General features: G+C 38.1%; 3 protein-coding genes across 4 annotated transcripts; 1 reads left to right on the forward strand and 2 right to left on the reverse strand.

Annotated features, from left to right (window-relative positions):
- Positions 1 to 450: 450 nt before the first annotated feature.
- Positions 451 to 11,986, reverse strand: LOC127509771 (cytochrome b-c1 complex subunit 2, mitochondrial). The gene is made up of 14 exons (XM_051888739.1): positions 11,820 to 11,986; positions 8,113 to 8,214; positions 7,885 to 8,034; positions 7,676 to 7,740; positions 7,536 to 7,592; positions 7,063 to 7,187; positions 6,876 to 6,973; positions 6,734 to 6,791; positions 5,083 to 5,178; positions 4,719 to 4,918; positions 4,541 to 4,621; positions 1,932 to 2,008; positions 1,596 to 1,749; positions 451 to 749 (listed from the first exon to the last, which is right to left on the reverse strand). The coding sequence occupies exons 1-14, from the start codon at positions 11,850 to 11,852 to the stop codon at positions 666 to 668; spliced, it is 1,380 nt and encodes a 459-aa protein (XP_051744699.1). The 5' UTR covers positions 11,853 to 11,986; the 3' UTR covers positions 451 to 665.
- Positions 11,987 to 13,100: 1,114 nt separating this feature from the next.
- Positions 13,101 to 18,290, reverse strand: LOC127509773 (zinc finger protein OZF-like). Of its 2 annotated transcripts, XM_051888740.1 has the most exons (5): positions 18,072 to 18,290; positions 17,055 to 17,228; positions 16,112 to 16,448; positions 14,233 to 14,386; positions 13,101 to 14,075 (listed from the first exon to the last, which is right to left on the reverse strand). In XM_051888740.1, the coding sequence occupies exons 3-5, from the start codon at positions 16,397 to 16,399 to the stop codon at positions 13,246 to 13,248; spliced, it is 1,272 nt and encodes a 423-aa protein (XP_051744700.1). In that variant the 5' UTR covers positions 16,400 to 16,448; positions 17,055 to 17,228; positions 18,072 to 18,290; the 3' UTR covers positions 13,101 to 13,245. The 2 variants fall into 2 exon arrangements, with proteins under 2 accessions (XP_051744700.1, XP_051744701.1); XM_051888741.1 differs by lacking the exon at positions 17,055 to 17,228.
- Positions 18,291 to 18,319: 29 nt separating this feature from the next.
- snu13a (SNU13 homolog, small nuclear ribonucleoprotein a (U4/U6.U5)) lies at positions 18,320 to 21,441 on the forward strand. Its single transcript, XM_051888751.1, has 3 exons — positions 18,320 to 18,528; positions 19,957 to 20,077; positions 20,909 to 21,441. The coding sequence occupies exons 1-3, from the start codon at positions 18,526 to 18,528 to the stop codon at positions 21,169 to 21,171; spliced, it is 387 nt and encodes a 128-aa protein (XP_051744711.1). The 5' UTR covers positions 18,320 to 18,525; the 3' UTR covers positions 21,172 to 21,441.
- Positions 21,442 to 25,103: the final 3,662 nt, after the last annotated feature.

Below are 25,103 nucleotides of genomic sequence, written 5' to 3' on the forward strand. Positions count from 1 at the left end.
AGCTATGAGAAAAGTATGTTGAAAGTCTTTTTTCATAATTATTTTATTGACTGATCTTTGGCTAGATATAATTTAAACGAACCTATATAATTTTAAACATGTATAAATATATTTGAGACAGTTTTAGCACATTTATGCCAAATCTTAGACTTAAAACATGCCTTGTAAGGGTCAAAAACGTATTAATCATTCATGAACTTATTCTAGCGAAATGAAGAGTTTGTGAAATTACATTTTAATGCAGCTAAAACAAATATCTTTTGTTTTAGTCTTTTAATAATTCATGCATACCTTTTTAAAACCTTAATCACAAATAAGAGAATGTTTGCATTTATTTTCTCAATGTCTCCCTCTGCAGGCTACTGGAAGAACTAACATAGGCAATGGGTCAGACTCAGAAATCATGATCCCACAGACCTTTCAGTGAAATTATGAAGCACACAGGCAGCATTTATGACTGATAGATTTGTTTTAATGAATGTACAGCAGATATACAGTGAAAAGGATGAAAATGATGGCTGTGCTCTCTGTACATCTTACTAAGGACCAGACTTCATGATGAACTTACGAAAAAAACAACTGTCAACAGCAATCAGGGTTTCAGAATTATTTTACACTTGAATAAGCAGCTGCACAATGTGTGCACTTTAGATCAGGATGTTCCCTCACAATTCATCAACAAATGGTGTGTTTGCCAGATGTCCACAACTTGACATGGTCTTCTTGCTTTCAACAAACTTCTTTGCAGCCTGTAGAAAAAACAAAACGGAGAATTCCACTGTCAAATATCATTCAACAGTTATTGTTTTTAACTTCTTTCATTTACTGCATAACTAGCGACATTGAGCATCAACCAAATGATAATAACGTATTAGATAGGACTGTTAAACAGACCGTAAACTAATGAAGATGGTAAATAGTAGCGCTGTGCGCTCAGGCTCTGGCGTTCTCAGCACTGTCAAAATAAAAGTCCCACACAACAACTAGAGCAGCAGGACGTAAGTGACAAATTACGTCACTTCAGAGTTCCTACTTCCGGTGCGAATGCAACCAAGAAAATGGCCCTACGTTTAGTTCTCTGGTGGCTAGTTCCTTTAACGCCCCTATAGAAAAGTGTCCATCGTATGCACACTTCGGTATCTCGCCAGAAGTAGTAGGTCATCCGGGTACTTTTTGCCTACTCTTTTATGAGTGCTGTGAATTCGGACATACTTCTGTCACATACTATATAGTAGGGAAGTATGCGATTTCGGATGCGACCTAGAAAGTTACAAATTTGATCAAGGTTGGATTGGATCTTGAGGGCCAGAGTTGAGAGCCCCTGATTTGCATTACAAGCCTTATAATCTGTTCAGTGGAGGAGACTGAATATTGGCTACATATTTGCTGAAAAAGGACATGTCATCAAGGCAAAAATGTCAATTATGCTCCTGACAGCTCTGGTGACATTCTCACTCAGGCTGCTTTCTCTGTTTTTGAGGTTTTTGTCACTTTGGTTCAATAAATGGGCTTGCTGGACCGGGAGGACGCTTGGCGCTTCCCTCAGTACAATGAACTCAATAGATCAAGGACTCGTCATGAGTTAAAAGGCTTACTTTGACCACGTCGCTGGAGGTCACAGAGTCGATGATCTGCGTCACGGACTGTGGCGAGCTGTAGGTGCCGCTGCTGATCACCTGAACGCCCAGCTCCTCCAGCAGACCCTCTGAACTCTCCAGAGACATCAGATAATCCGCCTTCAGCTGGTTCCTGAACACACGCAACACAACAGGACCTTCAGTCAAAACCACGCCCGTCCATATATCAACAAGCAATAACACTGACAGAGAAAAGGAAGTCAAAATAGCTCATTTGGCAGTACATTATGGGTGTAAAAGCTTTGCCAATGTGTTTCATTTGGTCTGCTGACAGGCTGGTGTTAGTAGACTCACTTTGCTCTGGTGAGGTCATCTGCAGTAAGTCTTCCTTCAGCCACAGCCGTCACCTGTGCCACGGCCGCATTGATCACCTGCATAGAGAAAGACAGATCAATGCAGATGTCAATCACTTAACTCGCTTAATGCCGTCAGCATTAAAGGAACATGTGGCGCTCCTGCCTGAAGGCGAAGTATACACAATGCATACCATGACATCACCAGCATTTCAATATGAATTCTGTTATGTCAATTATCATCATCAGTAATCATGTATGCAAAAAAATGACTTTTTGAACACTGTGGGTGACTTTCCCCTTGCCATGTTTGTGTTTCCCACGATTCAAAGAGAACGTAATAACATGTCGGTCTCTCTTTAGTAATGTAGTGTGTCTAATAAGTCCATCTGTCCAAGATGAAAAGCAGAGGGCGCCGTGCTGGCCGTGGTAGATTTATGGTTTATAGGTCTGGTGTTCACACAGAATGAAATGCAGTGAGCTGAATGAACACACGTCACACAGAGCACTTCTTTACTTTTAAAAACACGAGACAGCGCAGTGCAGTGGAATAAAAGTGTGACTGAAAAACGCAGCGTAATGGCCAAAGACGACTGTAATACAGTAAACACTTACGCGCTCCCGCCGTCTCCACTGACTAATTTCTTTTCCTGTCTAGTGCATGCACAGCCTTCGAAATGAGACGAATTGAGCTCATATGACGTTATTGTGCGATGAAAGACCGCCTCTGCAGAATCAGATCAATGCCTACTTCTACATGATCGCATCTTTGGTGAGTGAGATGAGAATAGAGATACAGGTTCACTGGACTAAAAATTGGATTACTTTCCAAAAAAGTGGTTGTTCACACAACTACGTGAATGCCTCAGTAGAGCATTACTTGTTTGTTTCGATACATTTTATTGAGAATTCTTTGGTAAATCATTTCAGTGCAGGGTTTGCAAACAGTCTTTTACTGCAAGATATGGACCTGACAGTAATCCCACAACAGTAAGTGTTAAATTCTAATGCCTGATCTGTGATGAGGGATTTCCGATATGATTCATGTACAGTCAGACGTTCTTTCTTTGTCTCAAAATTGTCTATTGCTTTTTATGCGTCAGTAACTAAACAATCAACTTCACATTGTTTCTCTTAGTAGCGTTAAAATAACCTGTTATTTAAATTGAGACTAATTTATATAAGCTACAGAAAGCCATTAAAGAACGCTCCCTTTATAATCGCTGGAGCTGTCAATCACACAGCCTGAGTTTATCAGTGGACTCTTGCCAAAACTCCCATTATAATCAATGATGCTGTCTACACTGCACAATGAACCTCTTATGTACATTGTGTTTGCACTATTAGTTATGATGAAAGCATTCATGAGAGTGCAGAAATTGAATTGTAATGACGAGATCTCTGCATTCATGCACTTAACAGACATATGTCATTGGCTACAACGCTCATACTTTCATGTGATGGGAGTAGATCTAAACATAATGCTGTAATCCACACTTTTCACAAGTAGTTAATCTTCACAGAAGTAATAGCAAAAATGTAGTAAAAGAATTCTGAGAGAGTAAAACATCCACATGTAAAATTTTGTATGCAAAGATTTCAGCCAATCACAGCACCGAAGTCTCACTGGAAATACGCCCTTTCAAACAGAGCGTTCAAATCAGAGGGCTAAAATTAGGATGGAAAATTGACTTTTATTTCTAAATTATGACAATTTTTGATGTAAAAAATTATACTTGCATCATAAGTGCAACCCAGGAAACATAAAATAATAATAATAAAAAAAAATTGTAGTTCATGACCCCTTTAAAGAACTGATGAGGTAATTAAACTTTAGCAAAATTGAGAATTTGTGTCTAACTTCTATACTTTTTACCTTTCAGAGTTCACAGGGAGACAGTTTTAATTATGGTGGCTACATGTTCAAATGTATTGTTGTTGATTTTTGTAAATTTTGTTTTTATTTTTTTTTTGCATACCATGGATGAGAATCTTGCAGGCGCCCCTGAAAGGAACAGTTCATCCATAAATGAAAACTGTCATTGTATGTAAAAGAGCTTAAAAATAACCACATATGGGTTTGGAAAAAGACCAGAGTGAGTGAATAATGACAGAATTTTCATTTTTGACTGAACCTGTCCTTAATCAAACAGCTAGGTCAAGTCAAGTCACCTTTGTTTCTATAGCGCTTTATACAATCTAGATTGTTTCAAAGCAGCTTCACGGTGATAAACAGGAAAATGATTCAATTATGCAAACAATCATATGAGACAAATTCAGATTCTGCTGCTCTAAAAAGACCACAGTGTCAGTTCAATGTTGATTCAGACCAGTTCAATAACTGTGAAAAGTTCATCAATATCAAATGAGTTAAATTCAGCTTTAAGCAGCTCTACAGAAGACACAGTAGTGTCGTTATTCACTTTGAGTCAGTTCAGTGTTGATTCAATTCAGTTTGATAACTGTGTCAATGTGGCAAAATTCATTATTTATAGTCAATACAGCTATAAAGCAGCTCTGCAGAAAACAGTGATGCCATCATCCAGTTTAGTTCAAGTTTTGTGTTGCAAGGAAGCTAAAAAAAAAAAGTTTTGTTCACAGAGCACTCACCTCACGGGCCGAGTCTGCTTGAGAGATGATATACACTCCAAAGAGCCCAGAGTCAGAGTATGTGGCACTGAAAGCCGTGGCCTGCGTGGAAAACACATCAGGAGCATCTAAACTGTAGCAATAGCTCATGTAAGCATGCATACTTTGAGAGAAGTGATGACAGATGACCAGTTCTCACATCAAACGGCTGTGCGGTGGCCTTGGCGATGCCCTGACTGAGTTTGCTGGTGATGTTGGATCCTCTCTTGACGTGCGGTCCAGCACCCAGAAGCCTCTGCAGCACGCTGAAGGCGTTGGCCTCCGCTGAGCCCGTCACGGCTCCTTCACAGGCCAGCAGCGCATGAACCAGCCCTCCACCGCTCTGCACCCGCAGCTCACCTGCAGCGCACAAACACCGTTCACTCAGTCAAGCTCACAAAATATATCCAGCTCAGATTTCACCCAAAACCACATTAGGAACTATTGCACAGGCATATTTTCATGACATTTAAGCACATCTGCCAACAAAATGTTCATTTACTGCAATGCATGTTGACACTCACCGCCGCGGTAAACAGCTTGAGCTCCTGGTGTGCCGGCCCCTGTGTGTCCACTGAAGAACTGCTCTCCCACCTTCCTCAGAGCAGCATGACTGACTCCTTTACACACACACACACACACACACACACACACACACACACAGAGAGATTCAACATCAACAACATCCACTCATCACACACAGTCTGGGGCCTGTACCAAGATGGTGGTTGAACAAACTCAGGGTTATAGGATTAGTTTCAAGATGACAAAACCAAACCAATCCAATCCTGCTTTGTTGGTACCATGATGCTGATCATAATCTTTCTCTGTCAACTCAGGCTTTGATCCTGAGTTTGTGGAGCACGTGCACATGAATGCGTGACATCAGTGGCAAACAGCCAATCACATGCCTTGCAACAGAGAAAAACTGTCATTCACTTCTCGCGAGAGAGCCAGCGCTCTCAACTCTTTTGAGATTCAAAACTCTTTTGCTGAAGGTTAAGAAATTGAAGAAAATGAAGAATTTAAACGCATTTACACTAAAGAAAATACTTGTCCATGAAAGAGGACAAAAAAAGAAATGATCTTTGCTCCATCAGTGCAAGTGAAACTTGTGAAGTTAGTTTAAATAATTGATAATATACAGTGATAACAGACTCAAACATGTAAGGTCACAAGTAGTAATTTTTAAAGAGTCATCTATTGATTCTACAGTTTATTTATATTACATATGATCTGTATATATTAATATTCATTTAAACTAAATGCTTAAAGGGTTAGTTCACCCAAAAACGAAAATAATGTCATTAATTACTCACCCTCATGCCGTTCCACAGCCGTAAGACCTTCGTTAATCTTCAGAACACAAATTAAGATATTTTTGTTGAAATCCGATGGCTCAGTGAGGCCTGCATTGACAGCATTGATATTTCCTCTCTCAAGATCCATTAATGTACTAAAAACATATTTAAATCAGTTCATGTGAGTACAGTGGTTCAATATTAATATTATAAAGCGACAAGAATATTTTTGGTCCGCCAAAAAAACAAAATAACGACTTATATAGTGATGGCCGATTTCAAAACACTGCTTCATGAAGCTTCAGAGTGTTATGAATCAGCGGTTTGGAGCGCCAAAGTCATGTGATTTCAGCAGTTTGACACGCGATCCAAATCATGATTCGACACATGATCGGCCATCATTATATAAGTCATTATTTTGTTTTTCTCGTCGCTTTATAATATTAATATTGAACCACTGTACTCACGTGAACTGATTTAAATATGTTTTTAGAACATTAATGGATCTTGAGAGAGGAAATGTCATTGCTGGCTATGTAGGCCTCACTGAGCCATCGGATTTCAACAAAAATATCTTAATTTGTGTTTCGAAGATGAACGAAGATCTTATGGGTGTAGAATGACATGAGGGTGAGTAATAAATGACATTTTTTCATTTTGGAGTGAACTAACCCTTTAATGACGACTTTTTCAGCAGTTCAGATTGGTTCTTTCTTTTGGGAAACAACAACTTTGTTTTGTTGTGCACTTTGATCTTTGAAACTTTGCAGATCTTTGACATTCACAAACAGCTATTTTACACACTACATGAAAAGTAATATCAAACCACAATTTTGACCAAGCAAGTAGACACACATTCATGAGAAAGACTTACCTAATCCAACGAGAGCCATTCTGGCACTGGTGTAATTATTCGCAAAGAACCGTTGCAGCTAGAATTTGAGAGCAGAAAGAGAAGAGCGTTTGTAAATGGCTCAACTTAAATAACAGATGAGAAGCTGCTGTCAGTCACTTACATGATCAATACTGATCTTCCCCAGCATGTGGTCTGGACAGTACAGTGAGTTGGATAAAGCGTTCTTATATGCAGCTTCATGCAGCTTCTCAATAACACCTGTGCAGGGAAAGCACATCTCATCAGCATCAGACATTATGACATAAGATGATTTTCCACACTTATTCCTTGGTATTGCTGAACTGTACCTATCTGTGGGCTCTGGTCCGCAACGGCCTTGTCTATCTTGAGCCTCGGTGTGAGGTCAGACAACTCCCAGGGTCTGAAGTCAGGAGCAGTGGTCACATTGATCAGGTACTCAATCACGCCATCACTGCACACAAAACGCACAACATTCGTTTTCAAATACGTCTTCTCACAATTCTGACTTTTTTTCCCCTCACAATTGCAAGAGAGGAAAAAAAGTTTTATATAAAGTCGCAATTGCGAGGACTTTTTTTCCTCAGAATTGCAAGTTTATATCACACAATTCTGACTTTCAATTACGACAAGTAGGCAATTATGAGAAAATAAAATCAGAATTGTGAGATAAAAAGTCACAATTATTTATTTTTTATTCAGTGGCTGAAACAAGCTTCCACATTATAGTTCTTGTCCTTGGTGTGAACGGGCCTTTGTGCTTTCACCTCTATTTACAGCTCATTTACTGTGAGATACTCACAAATCATCCCTCAGACAGTCCAGAGAATAGACCATGTGTTCCCTCGAAGACGTCACGCTAAACAACAGGAAATGAAACATGACAGTGAGAGAATGATAGAGTGCGATACAGGAAGTATAGTGGATAAAAATAAAGCTGACCTCAAGCTGGCGCCCGCTGCCTCCAGACCCCGACAGATCCTGAAGGCTGACGCACCTTTAGTGGTCTGAAACACACAGCACAAACTCATCATTTGAAACCAACAAAACATCCTCTGCATATCTGATCAGCTCACACAGACATTTAAACAGAGCAGATTCTGATGACAATAGCATGATTCATTGATGCTAGTATTTCAGAACAAACGTACCAGATTGCCTGCTAATCGCAGCATGTGAGTGACACCCAGGTTTTCCGCAGTCTCATAGCGACTGCCGGCTTTCACAAACACGCCGATTTTAGAGACGGGGGAGTAGTTCTCCAGAGAGGCGACAAGAAGACCACTGGGAAGCTTGGACACCTAACCAAACCATGGTAATTATAAGATAAGTAGTGGTTTTGAATGGTCATTTAAACTGAAAGCATAACGGCACACTACCTGGACGTCCTGTGGTGGGAGTGCTGGTGCTGCTGCAGGCTTTCGGGTGACCAGAGGTTCAGTTAACGCCTCGCTCCTCCTGGCGGCAGCATAACAGCGTCTCTGTGAAAAACACTCGCTGTGAGTAAACCAGTGATGGCCGCTTGTGAAACACCACTTTATGAAGCTTTCAAATGTTTACGAATCTTTTGTTTTGAATCAGAGCTTTGAAGTCACGTGATTACAACAAACGAGGCTTTGTTAAGTCTGTTTTAAACCTTAGTTTTGAAATGTTTCAAAAGTCTGATGGTTTGCTGATAGAAGGTATTGAGTTTGTGAACCCATGAACAAGTGTCTAATGGCTAAAAGGCACAGTATGTAAGTTTCGAAAGAAATTATACTGACAAGAAGCGAAACTCAATAGAACTTTCCATTGCAACACCGGTGCCCAGCAGCCATTTTGGGGTGAAAGTGACTCGGCAGTCCACTAATTTCTATGGCAATAGAAAACACATTAAAGCTGAAATCCAACCACAGAATAAAATACTATCACTAGTGAACATCAAATCCTTTTAACAGTTTATTTTATGCAGACTTTGTGTTTAAGTCTTCCACTTTTTTCACAAAACCTTTGCTTTCTAGAAACCCAGTCAGTTTGGGTTAAAATTCTTTGAAGTTCAAGTATTAGCATTACAAACACTGAATTAATACCAATATATTAGAGCTGCACAATTCTGGATAAAATGAGAATCACGATTTTTTGGTTTCAAATAGAGATCACGATTCTCCCACGATTCTGAATATACAACCAAACAAAATAACATGTAATTTACTAGAGGTTCTGACAAAATATAAATTGCTGACTCTAATTGCTGGAAAATGTTTGAATGAATTATTTAAAAAATGGTTTTGAAGGAATTCAATGACTCATTAATAAATACTTGTTTCATTGCTGGATGAATCAGTGTTTTTGAACGAATCTTTTGAATGAACGATTCAATGACAAATACATTTTTAACAGTCAGTTGTCGCCACCTAGTGGAATAAAGCCGGGGACACACTTGATGACTAAATAAAAAATTGGAGTGGAATTAGATGTAATTGATACAACCGTTATTTGACGTGCCAAGTTCGTTTCAAAAGGTAGTTTGCTTTATTTTAAATACTAACTTAAAACGTATATCTCAGTACTTCTGTGATAATGTGAATATCTATAACACAGAAATAACTAATGTGTGATTCAAAACGGCTCTTTCTGGCTCTGGCAGCACGAACACAGATTTAAACGTTCCGGTATGATTTTGTCAAAGTTTAGACGTGGGAAAATCGTTGTCATTAATAAAGTAGGATCGCGTGGGTGCTTGAATCGAGATCGCGATTTTTTTAACGATTAATCGTGCAGCTCTACAACATATGAAATTAAATTAAGGACATGCATCAGAAAAATTGGGAATGTTGGACAATAAATATAAAACAGAATATAAACGCTTGACAGTAAACTGTTTTGCAGTGTTGTCTTATATTAATGTCCGTTAAAGCAAGAAAAAAACACAGCCACTGTGTCCAAAAGTGGGAATTATGCGATAACAGACACAGCAATGCATCATGTTCTATAAGATCAAGTTTGTAGTGGGATTAAAACGTACAATATATATTTCAGACCTAGTGGAGTAGGCTAATAGTAAGTAATAGGCCTAATAGTAATTACTATTACTCCACTAGGTCTGATATATATATTGTACGTTTTAATCCCCTGGATCACGCTACAAACATGATGATCTTAACTTTATTAATTTACTATTAATAGTAAACATGTTAAGTTGCATAAAATGGAAATACTCAATAAAGTAGGCTAACTACGTTACCTCAGATGTGTAATGGTTGGATTCCACAACTGATAATATAAAACATATATAGGCTAAGACAATACAACATTTACTGTAGGTGTCATAAAATTCACTGAATTTGAGAAAATTTCTATTGCGTTTCTGATTTGGCTGTGAGATTCGCCGATTTTGTGTGCGTAAGATGTGATGGATTCTATCGTCCAGTTGGCATTTTCACACCAAAATGGCTGCCGTGCTAACGAAGCGCCACCTAGTGGCCGTTACCCAAAAAGCATCTGAGTTTCGCCTCTTGGGTTCTATATTCTTTGCTAGAGGTAGGTTTTTCAAAACAATAAAGGCGTAGCTTGATGATGCCTTGAATGAGCGTGGAATCATGGGAGTTGTCATCATCACCTCCACAGCCGATGGAAAGCAATCCGACAGAAAATTTTAGATTGCTGTTTTTATTATGCTTTCATGTCACAGTTGGCCGCTCCTTTCGCTTTGTTGTTTATGTTTATTTACCATTAAAGTTATGTTTAATGTCTCACGGCCAATAGCGTAGAAGTTGTGCTTGCTAGGGCAAGCATCACTGTTACAAAAAGTGTTGCAAGTACAAAAAAAAAAAAAAAAAGTGTAGTTACCTAGAATCAACAGCAGGGCACTAGCGAGACTAAACAGGAATCCGTTAAGGATAATATGAACAAAACAAAAAAAGACCAAAAGTGTTTGTTCAATACAGGCTATTGTCTGAAAGCTTACATTCACTCCTGTTCAAAAGTTTGGCGTCATAAAGATTTTTTTTTAAAGATTTTCTGAAAGAAGCCTCACCGAGGCTGCATTTATTTGATCAAAAAAAAAAAAAAAAAAAAACAGTTAAAGGGGCAGTTGATTATGATTTCACTTTTTAAACTTTAGTGTGTAATGTTGCTGTTTGAGCATAAACAACATCTGCAAAGTTACAACGCTCAAAGTTCAATGGAAAGGGAGATATTTTCTTTTACAGAAATAACTTTGAGTACTAGAATTTTGATTTTATGGTGACTTTAAGACTATAGAGACAGAGCGACACGTATCATAATCTGAAAACCTGATATTTTAAAGAAAATGCTGGTAATGGACCTCATTGATAGTATGGGGGAAGTAAATACTATGAAGTCAATAGGATCCATCAACTGTTTGACTTCCAACTTTCTTTAAAATATCTTCTTGTGTTCAAAAGAAGAAATAAACATACAGGTTTGAAACAACCTGAGGGTGAGTAAATGACAGAATTTTAATTTTTGGGTGAACTATCTCTTTAAGAAAATGATTTTGTGTAACCTTCTGCCTTAATAAAAATGAGTAATATTTCTTTCTTTCTTTCTTCCCAAACCTAGAAATCACAACTTTAAAATTCCCTGATATCCCTAGGTTTTTCGTGAGGTATTCCTATGAAACCACGACTCCATCATATTGTGTTTGATCTGAAGGTCTCATCATGATCCTGTACGATGATGATGATGATGGTCACATATCAGACCGGGTTAAAGGTCACATGTGCTCTTGTGAAGTTCGTGACTGAAAGTACAGTATCAGTTTGTGTCATGATGACCTTCATCACAGAATCACAACAACAGCACAGCTGATTCACAACTACCACTATCAGGACACTCAAAAACACAAGCCTGTTGGGTTCATCTGTGTGTGTTCGGGTGTTTATTCGAGTTTTTCCGTCGACCGGAGGAAAGTTTTCAGCAGCTGCTGCATGTCAAACACCGGCTCATCAATGACACTAGCAACATTAGCCTGTAACACCTTAATGGGTCGTTTGGGGTGACCTTAAAAAGCGCGCATGCGTTTAAAACACGACATTTAAACAGAGAGGAGAAAGCCGTGCAGTCTGAGAGAAAGAGGACTCACGGAGAGATGAGCGAAACCTCTGAATCCCGTCATGACTCCTTTCCTCTCCTTCAGCCGCGGGGAAAGACAGCTATGGCCGATCTGAACACCTACCCACAATCCAGTGCGCCTCAGCGACACACCATATATGGACACACCGGAACCTCAAGCTGTTTAATATTAACGAGATGTTACAAAATATTCAAGACGTACCTGGCAATCTGAGCAAGAAATCTCTCCCTGCGTCCCAATGTCCATACTATCCATCCTAAATGTGACCCTGGACCACAAAACCAGTCATAAGGGTACATTTTTTGAAATTGAGATTTATACATCTTTCCATTAATGTATGGTTTGTTAGGATAGGACAATATTTTGGCCAAAATACAACTATTTGAAAACCTGGAATCTGAAAAAAAAAAAAAATATTGAGAAAATCGCCTTTAAAGTTGTCCAAATGAAGTTAGCAATGCATATCCACTAACGAAAATATATTTTATATATATATTTACGAGAAGATATTAACAAAATATATTCATGGAACATGATCTTTACTTAATGATTTTTGGCATAAAAGAAAAATCGATCATTTTTGACCCATACATTGTCGGCTATTGATACAAATATACCCGTGTTACGTATGACTGATTTTGTGGTCCAGGATCACAAATAGTATGCGAGATAAAATATACTAAAAAATGTGTTTTTTATTTTACGTAGGTCAAATGTACACTAAAGTTATAAAACATTTAGCCAAAAGCAAACCAAGATTGAGCTGATTTACAAAACCAAAAAGTTAAATTCTTACATTTTAAAGGAATATCTGGAATCATACAGAGTTAATGCGTTCTTAAACCACCTTGCATCTATTTTGGCTTTGTGTTTCATATCGTAGTGTGAGATACAGAAATGTGTCAATGCAATACTGCGTTCAAGAGACCGCTCCGTTTTATGGGAAAGTGTAGCCTAGATTTAGGCTTCACTGAATAGTCTAAAAAGGACAAAAAGTGATTTTAATTTTCATTTAATTAAATTTCTGACCAAATTTCACAGCAATAACTTGATGTTTACTAACCAAAACGCCAACTTCATAGTGTTGTTGACTGAAGCAAGTCTGTACGTAAACCTTACAACTAGTAAACAGTAAAATAGCCCAGCGTGTTGCCAACTCAGCTGGGTCAATACAGCCCAGCGCTGGGTAGCTAAAATTACTCAAACCCAGCATTTTTTGAAAGAGTTTGATTCCATCATAAAGAGTAAAAGTTTACCCCGGTTCACAAAGCAGCACTGCACTTTTAAACATACTTTATTTTAAACTTTATTGAGCATTATACAGAGGTATGAAGAAAAGAAATCACCACTGACACTTTTCTGAAGACAGCCAATTCCCACATTTATATAAAAACACCTCTCCCAAATAATAATAAATAATAATAAAAAAGCAGCTTTATAATTGTGCTAACATTCCATTTAATTTTGGGCAATGCTTCTTACTGTGAATCTGTGTAGTTTTAAAACAGTTGAATCTCTTGCCACATTGATGGCACTGATAAGGCTTCTCTCCAGTGTGAATTCGCTCATGTCCTTGCAGGGTTCCCATCTGCTTGAATCTCTTTTCACAATATGAACACTTGTAAGGTCTTTCTCCAGTGTGGGTCCTTTGGTGCACTTTCAACTGAGTGGCGGTAGTAAAAGCTTTACCACAATCAGAGCACAAATAATCTTTCAGACCAGAGTGTATTTTCTGATGGTCTTTAAAACGCCCCAGCCAGGAAAATGTCTTACCACAATCAGAACACAAGTAAGGCTTCTCTTTTGTGTGAACTTTCATGTGGCCCTTTAAAATTGATTCCTTAAGAAACTTCTTATCGCACTGATCGCAATCAAATGGCTTTTCTCCAGAGTGAATGAGCTTATGAACTCTGAGACTATATGGCCATTTGAAACTCTTTCCACACTCATCACATGTGAACGGCCTCTCCTCATTGTGAATTTGCATGTGACTACTAAGGTTTCCTTTATTTATGAAACTCTTTCCACACTGAGGGCATGCGAACGGCTTCTCGCCAGTGTGACGTCTTGTGTGAACAATAAAGACTGAATTACATGAGAAGCTCTTTCCACATAGAGGGCAGGTAATAGACTTTTTGGCTTCTGCTCTTTGAGATATTTTTTGTCCTTTTTTTTCTCTAGTTTTGGCATCATGAAGGTCCTGAATCTGATGTTTCTTCTTCATATCATTCAGTTCTTCACTTTCCTCTTGCACATTCATTAAATCTGAAATGAAAATACAAGATCTTCTATTTGTCCTATGCTATGTTTTTGTTTCTATGAATCTTTAACAACTCTCTACAATTCTGTTAATCTGTCAGAAAACGTGTTTCATTCAGGTTTTTCGGCAGTAATTAATGAAGAATCAAGAATGGACACCAACCTCCTTGTTCCTCTGTATCTTTATCTTTCACTCCACATGCTTCTGAATTTCTGATATCATTATTATCCGCTTCCATCTTTACAACAGCCTTCATTTGGGAATGGCTTGGATGAAGGTGTGAGCAGTGATTGGTATGAGGTATGGAGGACCAGATCTGGGGAAAAAAGCGATACAGTACTGACATTACTTCATACATTTGATTCAACTGGAATTTAAAACAATGATACAACAAATAAAAAGCATTTTAAATCTTAAATGAGACCACTGTGTCTTACACTGGATACAAAAAGAAGACCTATAATAAAGTAATTGTAACCTAGAGGGGGTGTAATATGCATCTTCTTCGATAATGTGGTAATTGTTGTTTTAACAATGTGGAAGCAGACAATATTGAGTATGTCACTCACTTTGCAAAAAACAAACAAAACATGCTTTGAGAATTCTATTTGAAGTCCTATTAGGGGTGCTCCGATTGGCTAATGATCGCAATCAGCTAGGGGTGTGACAAGATTAAAATGTGACGAGATTTCTTGTTGAGGTGAAAAGCTGTCTCGTGATATTTTCATGATGGAATTGTGAAATTAGGATAGAATATGTCACCGCTACATTTACATTACGCCTCCACTGTCATTTTGCTTTGTACAGAAATAAAAACCATTTAATTCAGTTTGATGACTGCAGCAGGAATCGGAGTTCACTGATCACATGACGAGATGACTGACAAGACTATGGCGGAGGATTTGTTGCACAACAGAGCCTACCAAGCGTCTGACAAACGTCTTATCTTGTAGAATTCGTGCTCAGCACCGCCGCTCCCTATTCACAGAGTATGCGAAAGCGAAAGTAAAATGCGAGTGCGCATTCAAACGCGATTTCAATACCCCACATTTTGAAAGCAGCTGCTTGATGCATGCAAATATCTCCCAATATGAAAGCTATCTTAGGCCGGGCTGTGTAGTTGTAACCATCTCTCAGCTCTCTATCATGCTTGAAGAAAAAATTGGTCTCTATTTGCACTTTGAATATTGAGAGAGTACTTTGATTATGGTTGCACTTATTTTTTGCACTTAATAAGACTAAGAAAAAAAAAACTGTGTTATTAATTTTATTTATACTATTTCTATGATAAATTTGTGGAAAGCAGTTAGGTAGTAAAAAGTTGTAGAAGCTCATTAGTCATGTACAGTAAAGTCTGAAGAGACTCATATGAAATCATACAGGAGAGAAGCCAGTCAGTTGAGTTTGTGGCAAAACCTTTTACAGTGCTTGAGTATTGTTGTCTTTTACTGCATATGATAAATGTCATTTCAGTTCTACTTTCTGAGTTATTACAAGATGATTAGATAAAACATTTCAAATGCACCTGCAGGCTACTTTTCTAATCATGTATTTGAAAGCACATGAAAGCAGTGATCTCATCATTGCAACTCGATTTCTGCACACTAACAAATGCTTTCATCATAACTAACAGTGCAAACACATTGTAACTAAGATTTCTTGATTATTACGGGAGTTTTGGTGAGAGTCCAGATCTCAGTCACTGATAAACTCGCTCTGTTTGATTGACAGCTCTAGCGATTGCAAAGGAAGCGTTCTTTGATCGCTCTCTTTATATAATTTAATCTCTGTTTAAATAACAGATTATTTTCATCCTACTAAGAGAAACAACATGAAGTTGCCTGTTTAGTCACTGGTTTGATTTACTGACACAAATAACTGACAGCAATAAATGATTTTGAGACAACGAACATCTGATTGTACATGAATCATTACATATCAGAAATCACTGTTGATTTTGGTTAGACATGTACACGTAATCAGTACATATCAAACGATCTGTAACAAAGCAATAGTGACAGTAAATATGTTTTTTACTCACAGAAGTGTGCTTTGCCGTTCTTTTTGGATCAAATATAGTAGGCATGGCACCGATTTTTAATCTCAGTCTCTCTGCAAATCCAGCGTTGAACTGTGTCTTGTTTATAAAGGAATCCTCAGTGAAATGAAGCGAACAAATGCTCAGTGTCTTATTCACGTGGTCTGGAACTTCATTAAAAACAAAGTTCAACCACGCATTTCTAATGTTTGAATCAGAAGGAAGGTTATGCAGCGACTGTGTTCTTCTACAAACTGGCACTGCACAATATTTTGCAACTTTCAAAGGCATGTTTACTGCTTAGCTGCTCAATCCAGTGTTAGCATCACATGTTATTTACCTAAAGAAAAAGAGAAAAAAGTTATTACCTACAAATTGTCATGTGCAAATCAGTGGGTGGGGCAACAGAAATAACGATGTAGAAGTAAACGTTGCTCTTCTTCTGCAGAGGTGGTCTTTCACTCATCTATGATGTCATAAAAAGTCACATTCCTAATTGAGTCATTACTGTGGGCTTGGTTTCTACTAACTAGGAAGTTTTCAGTTTTGAAACTTACAGGATATTCTTATAATATGATGATTTCTTATATGTCAAAAGCTCAAAGAAATTTTGATTTCTTTTTTTGCTCCCTTGTCCCTTCACTAAGTGTGCTCCAAACAGCTTCATTATTACACACAAGTGCCCTGCTCCCACCAAAGTCACCACTTCAAGGGCTCTGCCCTTCGGAGTGAGTAGGGCATAGGGATGCTCACTTCCAATTGGAATTTGCCCAATATCATTCCCTCAGCATGGGATCTCAAGGCCACGACATAAGGATGTCGTTACCTGGACAAAATGGTCTCGTGGCCACAACGTAATATCATGTTCCCACAAGTAAATATGACGTTCCCATGAATTAAAGGGTTAGTTCACCCAAAAATGAAAATTCTGACATTAATTACTCACCCTCATGTCGTTCCATTCCTGTAAGACCTTTGTTCATCTTCTGACGTTCTACACCAGAACATAATCTCAGTATTGGCCGACGCTGTTCACGTGAGCAGCACGACACTTGCACGTGATACTAATGCAGGAGCCGGCCAATAATGAGCCGGCGTTTTGACGTAGAACCAGGAAGCGCTGAATGTAAACAGCATAGGAGAATGACAGAGAAGAGAAGACATTGTTGAATAAAGTCGTTATTTTTATTTTTGTGCTCAAAAAGTATTATCGTCGCTTCATAAAATTAAGGTTGAACCACTGCAGTCACGTCGACAGTTTTAACGATGTCTTTAATACCTTTTTTGGACCTTGAAAGTGTTGATTACATTGCTGTCAAAGGAGGAGTCATATACCTCTCAGATTTTGTCAAAAATATCTTAATTTGTGTTCTGAAGATGAACAAAGGTCTTACAGGTGTGGGACGACATGAGGGTGAGTAAGTAATGACATAAATTTCATTTTTGGGGTGAACTAACCCTTTAATATCGCGTGGCCACAAACTAAGTGAACCAAACATGTCCCCTCCCGGTCACCGTACATATGCAACATTGTTTATGTCTGCGACAGCGCACTGCAGATCTATATATAGCCGAAAGAATTTTAAATTTCAAACCGCTTTATCGATTTTTTTTTTTTAATATACCACGGTAATATTCCACAGTTTGCTCGCTTCAGTACATGATCTATTCACTATTTTCATAAAAGTCTTATTTTCCTGCTGCTGAGAGGACCAACAGTCACGCCTAACTTTAAAGTTTCAGGAGCTAATACTGCATTTAAATTGAGGGAGTGAATTCGCTAAACTTTGTGAGTCACTGAACACATTGAGATTGAACACATTTTCAAATGCTCTCTGACTCCCCAACCAGAGATTCCTTAATAAATCTATGCGATTTAGGCATCACTGAGTCTACTTCAGTTACAGAGTAGTATAAGACATTAAACTTACTCCCAAATATCAAAAACAATAATTGAACTTACCGAATGCTTCATACAATAGATCAGAGAAGCTGCGTCAGACTTATTTTAGTTGTTGTTGATCTTCTTAGATGTGTTATGGCGGTTGGCAAACCAGCTTTTGGTGCGTATTCCGCCACCTACTGGGATGGAGTGCGATGCGATGCAAGCATAGACTGTTAAAATAAAAAATAAAAAAATAAAATAAAACGTACATATAAAGATATATACTCTAGCTCTGGGCGATATGCCCCCCAAAAAACTCGATTGACCAATTCACGGTTTCGATTTTTTTCGTCTCGTTTTGATGACGCAATACGGAGCGACAAGCACTGAACGTTCGTTCGCCGTGCGAATCACGCCTGAACTCCTGTAACGTTGAATCCGCGCAGTAGCGGTCTGTTCTGTTCGTCCTCCGTGAAGCAGCACACGCCGAGAGGACTGATCGCGTTTCCACAGACATCTGACGCTCGCAGAAATGGTAAATATGTGGTTTTCTTTTAATCACAGGCTTAACTTGTGGTTAGATCTTGTGGATAAATCTCGATCATGATGTGTGTAGAGTGTATCTCTGAGTATCGACTCAACACGTGCTGCTGTTTTGCTTTTGTATCATCAGTTTTACGCTGTTGGTTTCTAATAAAAGCCGTGGTGTTTTAATGGTTATTTACCGGCGCACATCCTGAAATCCATCAGTCCAGGTGTGATACACATGTAACAGCAGCAGCCCGTGAACCCACGTGTTTAAAGTCTTACAGATGTTCATGTAGGACCTCGTGTTTCTCTGGTCCAGTTAGACATGGAAATAATTAAATGTAGCTACCAGAGCTGTTGGGACTCATGGGGGCACATTTTTTTGTTTTAACCCTTATGTTGTGTGGGGTATTTTGAGCCGGAGAGGATTTTCTTTTTCAGCTAAATGCTTGTTAATGTTATGGCATTTGACTAAACACTACTACCTTGCTCACACAGGGTATAACTACTTTTTTTTCCAATTTTTATTTCCCCCCTACCTTGTTACTCTTGTTGTGGTGTTCCCGAGTAAAAGTGACCGGCCTAAATAGCTTATAAATCTCTCGTTATGCTATATCATCACCAAATATTAAAAATCGAATTTTTCATTTGTTTATTCTTCCATAATTTTGTAACCTCTTTGGAAATTTCTACTCAGAGTTGCAAAGTTTCCAGAAGCTTTCCAGAATGTTTGAAAATTTGCCAGGACTTTGAAAATTTTCTGAAAACGTTCAGCCTCTTTGGTAGTTGCAACTTGCAACCCTTTAATTTCTGCTCCAAGAAACTGGTACTGTCCAATAATTAATAGAAAATACTTTTCTTCTAGTGAAGATTCTTCTAAAGGCACACTTCCTCTTCTGCTGAAATCTCACTAGATTATTGATCCAGATAGCCTTGTTCTTCTGTAAGGTAGCATCACTTATCTTGTGCGCCATTTTACTGAAACAAATATCAAGAAGTATCAAGTTTAGTTGTTTGCTCATAAAGCTTCCCCTCTCTCTCCATCCCTCTATCCTATATGAATACCAAGATTCTTGGATTGTTCTAGAAAGTTCTAAACAGTTTTAGGAAGTGCTACTTACTTAAAAGCAGCAATGTTTGTTATATGGTTGTTCCAATTTTTATCTGGGGTTACTTTTTTTTTTAACTTAGAGGAATTATGGCCTTTTTCATTGTTTTTAAGCAAAAGTTCATCGATTTATGATACAGGAAATATTTTATTTGAAAAATAGTCAAGAAGTTATAACCCTAGTGGATGCATGCACACTTGCGCTACTGTACACAAACAATCTATTTTGAGTATTACAGGCTTTCTTTTTCACATAGATGAACTTTATCCTCTGATCAGTGAGGTTCAGATCGATCGGTTTCAAAAATCAATGCTGTTCTCTTGCAGGCTGAATCAGACGTGAATCCTAAAGCTTATCCTCTGGCTGACTCCACTCTCACCAAAACCATCCTGGATCTGGTGCAACAAGCGGCCAATTACAAACAACTGAGAAAAGGAGCCAATGAAGGTACAGTAGTTACCCAGCTAACAATTTTTACTTCCCAAAACGCCCCCAGACAGAACGTTCCCAAAACATGCATTTTTTTTAAAGGTTAGTTTTTGGTTGTCCAGGAAGGTTTTCTTTATGTAAATCGAACGTTCTTTTTAGGTTTACAGAACATTCCCCTAACGTTCAGATAATGCTCTTTTAACATTCCCACAATGTTCCCGATCTCTTTACTCTGATGTAATTTGCATTACTGTACGTCAATAATCGTCCTGTGACACACATAGGCTGCATCCGAAATCACATACTTCCTTACTACATAGTGAGTGAAAAACAGTATGTGACAAAAGTAGTATGTCTGAATTGACAGTACTCATAAAAGAGTAGGGAAATAATGACCTACTTAGTTCTGGTGAGATGCTGAAGTGTACATACGATGGACACTTTACTATCCCATGAGGCCACAGGAGAGGATTTGCGAAGTGAGCGACTGATTGCTGGTAGGTCAGATGATAATGACAACATGGTGAATGTAGAACGTCCAGATTACATTCCTACTACACACACTCATACTATATAAACATACTTTAGAGCTCGCAAAGTAAATACTTATTCAAAATAAGTACCTACTCGAGAGTATACGATTTCGGATGCAGCCCTAGTATAAGTAGTATGGAAGACAGATGGATGGATGGATGTCAATAATCAGTACTTGTCATGTTTTGTTTACATAACATCAGCACCAAATAACAATGATTTCACCACAATTTAGGGATTTTAAAATATGAAATTAATTATCAATGCTGCACAGGAAATGCCTAATATTTTTTAATCTGTTTGGATTGTTTTTAGCCACCAAAACTCTGAACCGTGGGATTGCGGAGTTCATTGTGATGGCTGCTGATGCTGAACCACTGGAGATCATCCTTCATCTGCCTCTGCTGTGTGAGGACAAGAACGTCCCGTACGTGTTTGTGCGCTCCAAGCAGGCCTTGGGCCGCGCGTGCGGCGTGTCCCGACCCGTCATCGCCACCTCCGTCACGATTAAGGAAGGCTCTCAGCTCAAGCCTCAGATTCAATCTGTGCAAATGGCCATCGAGAGACTGCTGGTCTGAGAGTCTGGTCCTCTTAGCTTGATTTGTTTTGTTTATGCTAAGTTTTAAAGTGTTTACTTTTAATTCTTCTCATTTTGCCATTGGTCAGGACAAGTACATGTATATTTAATTACTGAATTACTAAAATAATGAATTTGCTTTTTTTTACCACTTCTGAGAACACACTTTGTTTGACATTATGGAACATTTAAATTAACAGTTATGAAGTAAAGCTATATGTCAATCATTTTACAGACTTGTAATAAAAGAGACTCCATATTCACTGATAAACTGAAGTGTGTCTGAATACAGGATAGATAATCGCTATTTGTATAATTATTCTACATACTGTGTGTATGTACTTCACTGCTGATAGGACAGTACATTGTACACTATGGTTTAAAATTTTGGGATCAGTAAGATTTTTGTTTTTGATATTTTTGAAAGTCTTTTATAATAATCAGTGCTGCATTTATTTGATCAGGAATAGAGTAAAAACTGTAAAAATCTGAATTTATTATAACTGAAAATAACTTTTATATATTGTAAAATGTAATTTATTCCTGTGATCAAAGCTGGATTTTCAGCATCATTACTCCAGTCTTCAGTGTCACATGATCCTTCAGAAATCATTCTAATATGATGATTTGCTGCTCAAGAAACATTTCTGATTATTATCAATGTTGAAAACAGTTGTGCTGATTAATGTTTGTACAAACCAAAATGTTTTCAGGATTCTTCGAAGAATAGTAAACTCAAAAGAATAATTTATTTGAAATAGAAATCTTTTGCAACATTATACATGTCTTCACTGTCACCTTTTAATCAAATGAATGCCTTCCTCGATGAAGCATTAATTTCTGTAAAAAGATTTGATAGGTAGAAAGATGTCAGTATTAGGACATACATCAGCAATATTTTTTCAGATTCGTCAATCTAAATGAATCTGATCTGATTTCAGACTGATAATACTCAAATTATATATTCCGGTAACACTTTAACAATACGGTTGCATTAATATTGAACAATGAGCAATACATTCGTATTTATGAATCTTTGTTAACATTAATTAATATAAATACAACTGTTTATTGTTAGTTCAGGCTCATTAACTAATGTTAACAGATAAAACTTTTGATTTTAATCAGATATTAGTAAATGTTGAGATTAACATTAACTGAGATTAATAAATGCTTTAGAAATATTGTTCATATTAACTGATGTAGTTAACTAATGTTAACAAATTAAACCTTAAAGTGTTACCCATATTCCTTTTCATGTGCATGAATTGATCTAAAAGTCTTAAGCCCGGAACACACCAAGCCGACGCCAACAAACTATTGGCGACGAAAGCAGACTGTGGTACGGTGTACATTTTAGGACTTACTCACACCTCAGTCATACAACAAAAAGGCGCCATGCCTCAGACTAAAAGGCTTCTGTCATCGGACAAAACGGCATCGCGCCTCAGACTGGAAGTCTTCAGGTCTCAGGAAAAACGACGTCAGGTGTCAGGTCTCGTACAAATAGGCATCGAACGAAACAGCCTCAGCTCAGACCAAAAGGCTTCAGACGAAAAGGCATCGGATGAAACGGACTCAGACAAAAATGCATCAGACTAAAAGGCATCAGGTTTTTGTTTTGTTTTGTATAGCCTAACTTTCTATTGGCTTTTATCCCATCATAACACTGTCCTTCAGTTGTCTTTTTCTTGTTACTATTCCCAAATTGATGTATGTAGGCTATTTATAAGAAAAGAAAAGAACATGCCGATTTTCACATTGGTCTGCAGAAAAACAGCAACGGGCTGAATGAAAATGTAAAATGTGACTCTTCCATCCAGATAGTGATATTCTGTTTTTATTGTTATTTTTATTTTTTATGCATTCCATTTTTATTCTTATGTATTTGTTTCCTTTTATGTAAAGCACTTTGAATTACCATTGTGTATGAAATGTGCTAAATAAAATTGCCTTGCCTTGCCTTGCCTAATCGATTCTCTGACAGTAGGTGGCGCTGGAACAGAAGAAATAAAGCCGTTTCCTTGGTAACCTCTGTACACAAAGCAGCTGTGCTTATAACAGCGCATTATTTACCTGTCTTATAAAAATGAAACATGGTTTTACTACAAATAAAACAAGATGGATATTGTAGTTATCCATGGTAACCACAAATTAACCATGGTTTTACTACACTATAGTTTATGGTATTTGTAGTAAAATTATTGTTATACAAATAGTAACCTATCAATCCGACAAAAAAAAAAAAAAAAAAAAATCATAGTTACACACTTTTAACCATGGTTAATTTTCGTATGTGTTCACAATAGTTTGCAATGCAAGCTATTTGTAATATGTTATTTTGCTAACTTTTTATACATGCAAATAAATGTAGTGAATAATACAAATTTACAAAATAATCTCAGTGGGATATGTTTTATACAACTGTGTAACATTTAACAGAAAACTGCATGCACGTGACATCACATTGAGGCGGGGCAATTCGCTTCTTAGTCCTTTTCATCTGATGCCTTTTAGTCTGAGGCCGTTTTGTCTGAGGCTATTTCGTTCGATGCCTATTTGTACGAGACCTGACACCTGACGTCGTTTTTCCTGAGACCTGAAGCCTTTCAGTCTGAGGCGCGATGCCGTTTTGTCCAGTGACTGAAGCCTTTTCGTTGTATGAGGTGTGAGGAAGTCCAAAAATGTACACCGTACTACGGGGTTGGCTCACGTTGGCAGCGTCTGGGTCCAAATTTGACACACCAAACCGACGCTCGACAGCCGACGGCCAAGTATCACGTCCGTTCTGCGCCTGTGTAAGAAGAAATGCCTTTCCGTACCAATCAGAATGTTCAGATGGCCCGACGGACCGACGAGCTCCGACGCTGATTCAACATGTCGAATCGGCCGAAAAAAGCAGATGAGGACCATCTTCAGCCGACGGTGCGAAAACTTCGTCAGCTTGGTGTGTTCCGGGCTTTAAAGGGGCTATATGTATGATTTTTCATGTAATAGCTTTTTTTTTTATTGCCAATGTGTGAAAAGTTTGTAAAAAAAAAAACTTATAACAGTGTAACTTAATGACCTCATCTGTCGACATGATGCCGGTGAATCGCAGAGCTGGTGCAAACATGTCAACATCATCACTATGATCAGATGCTTTCAGAACTGCTGTTTTCTCACCACTGTCATTTTTGTTATTTATTGTGTTACTGAGAGGAAAACGTGCAGCAATTGCTGACTGCTGTTGACTTAACGGCCACCGGTGTCACTAACATAGGGTTTCTGAACTCTAAATAGAGCCCCCTTAAAGGATTAGTTCACTTCTGAATGAAAATTTCCTGAATTTACTCACCCCAATGCCATCCAAGAAGTTCATGTCTTTCTTTCTTCAATCGAAAAGAAATTAAGGTTTTTGAGGAAAACATTCCAGGATTGTTCTCCATTATAGTGGACTTCACTGGGGTTCAACGGGTTGAAGGTCCAAATTGCAGTTTCAGTGCAGCTTCGAAGCGCTCTACATGATCCCAGACGAGGAATAAGGGTCTTATCTAATGAAACGATCTGCCATTTTCTAAAAAATTAAATACAATTTTATATACTTTTTAACCACAAATGCTTGTCTTGCACTAGCTCCGCGATCCGCCACGCATTATGTTATCATGTTGGAAAGGTCACGTCACGTAGGTGGAAGTACCGCAGTAGGGTGAAAAAAATCCATCTCATTTTCTCCTCAAACTTCCGACATCATTGTTTTACCTTTTTTTGTAAAGGCCATTTGTCTTAGTCTTTGCACGTTCGCTTTGTAAACACTTGCTTGGTACTTCTGCCTACGTCACGTGTGACCTTTCCAACATGATTACGCAATGCGTGGCCGATCGCACAGCAGTGCAAAACGAGCATTTGTGGTTAAAGTATATAATTTTTTTTTTTTAGAAAATGACCGATTGC

Source organism: Ctenopharyngodon idella, chromosome 3 (assembly GCF_019924925.1).
Source record: "Ctenopharyngodon idella isolate HZGC_01 chromosome 3, HZGC01, whole genome shotgun sequence".
Taxonomy (NCBI): Eukaryota; Metazoa; Chordata; class Actinopteri; order Cypriniformes; family Xenocyprididae; genus Ctenopharyngodon; species Ctenopharyngodon idella.

What these genes read in the sequence shown, in the direction of transcription:
- LOC127509771 (XM_051888739.1), bottom strand. Translation starts at nt 11,852, where the DNA reads ATGACGGGATTCAGAGGTTTCGCTCATCTCTCC. An exon ending in GACTGTCTGAGGGATGATTT is followed by an intron (nt 7,188 to 7,535) that starts GTGAGTATCTCA and finishes TTTTGTGTGCAG; the next exon opens with TGATGGCGTGATTGAGTACC. An exon ending in CCTCCAGCGACGTGGTCAAA is followed by an intron (nt 750 to 1,595) that starts GTAAGCCTTTTA and finishes TTTTTTCTACAG; the next exon opens with GCTGCAAAGAAGTTTGTTGA.
- LOC127509773 (XM_051888741.1), bottom strand. Translation starts at nt 16,399, where the DNA reads ATGCCTTTGAAAGTTGCAAAATATTGTGCAGTGCCAGTTTGTAGAAGA. An exon ending in GAACGGCAAAGCACACTTCT is followed by an intron (nt 14,387 to 16,111) that starts GTGAGTAAAAAA and finishes TTTTTTCCCCAG; the next exon opens with ATCTGGTCCTCCATACCTCA. An exon ending in AGATACAGAGGAACAAGGAG is followed by an intron (nt 14,076 to 14,232) that starts GTTGGTGTCCAT and finishes TTTTCATTTCAG; the next exon opens with ATTTAATGAATGTGCAAGAG.
- snu13a (XM_051888751.1), top strand. An exon ending in GAGAAAAGGAGCCAATGAAG is followed by an intron (nt 20,078 to 20,908) that starts GTACAGTAGTTA and finishes GATTGTTTTTAG; the next exon opens with CCACCAAAACTCTGAACCGT.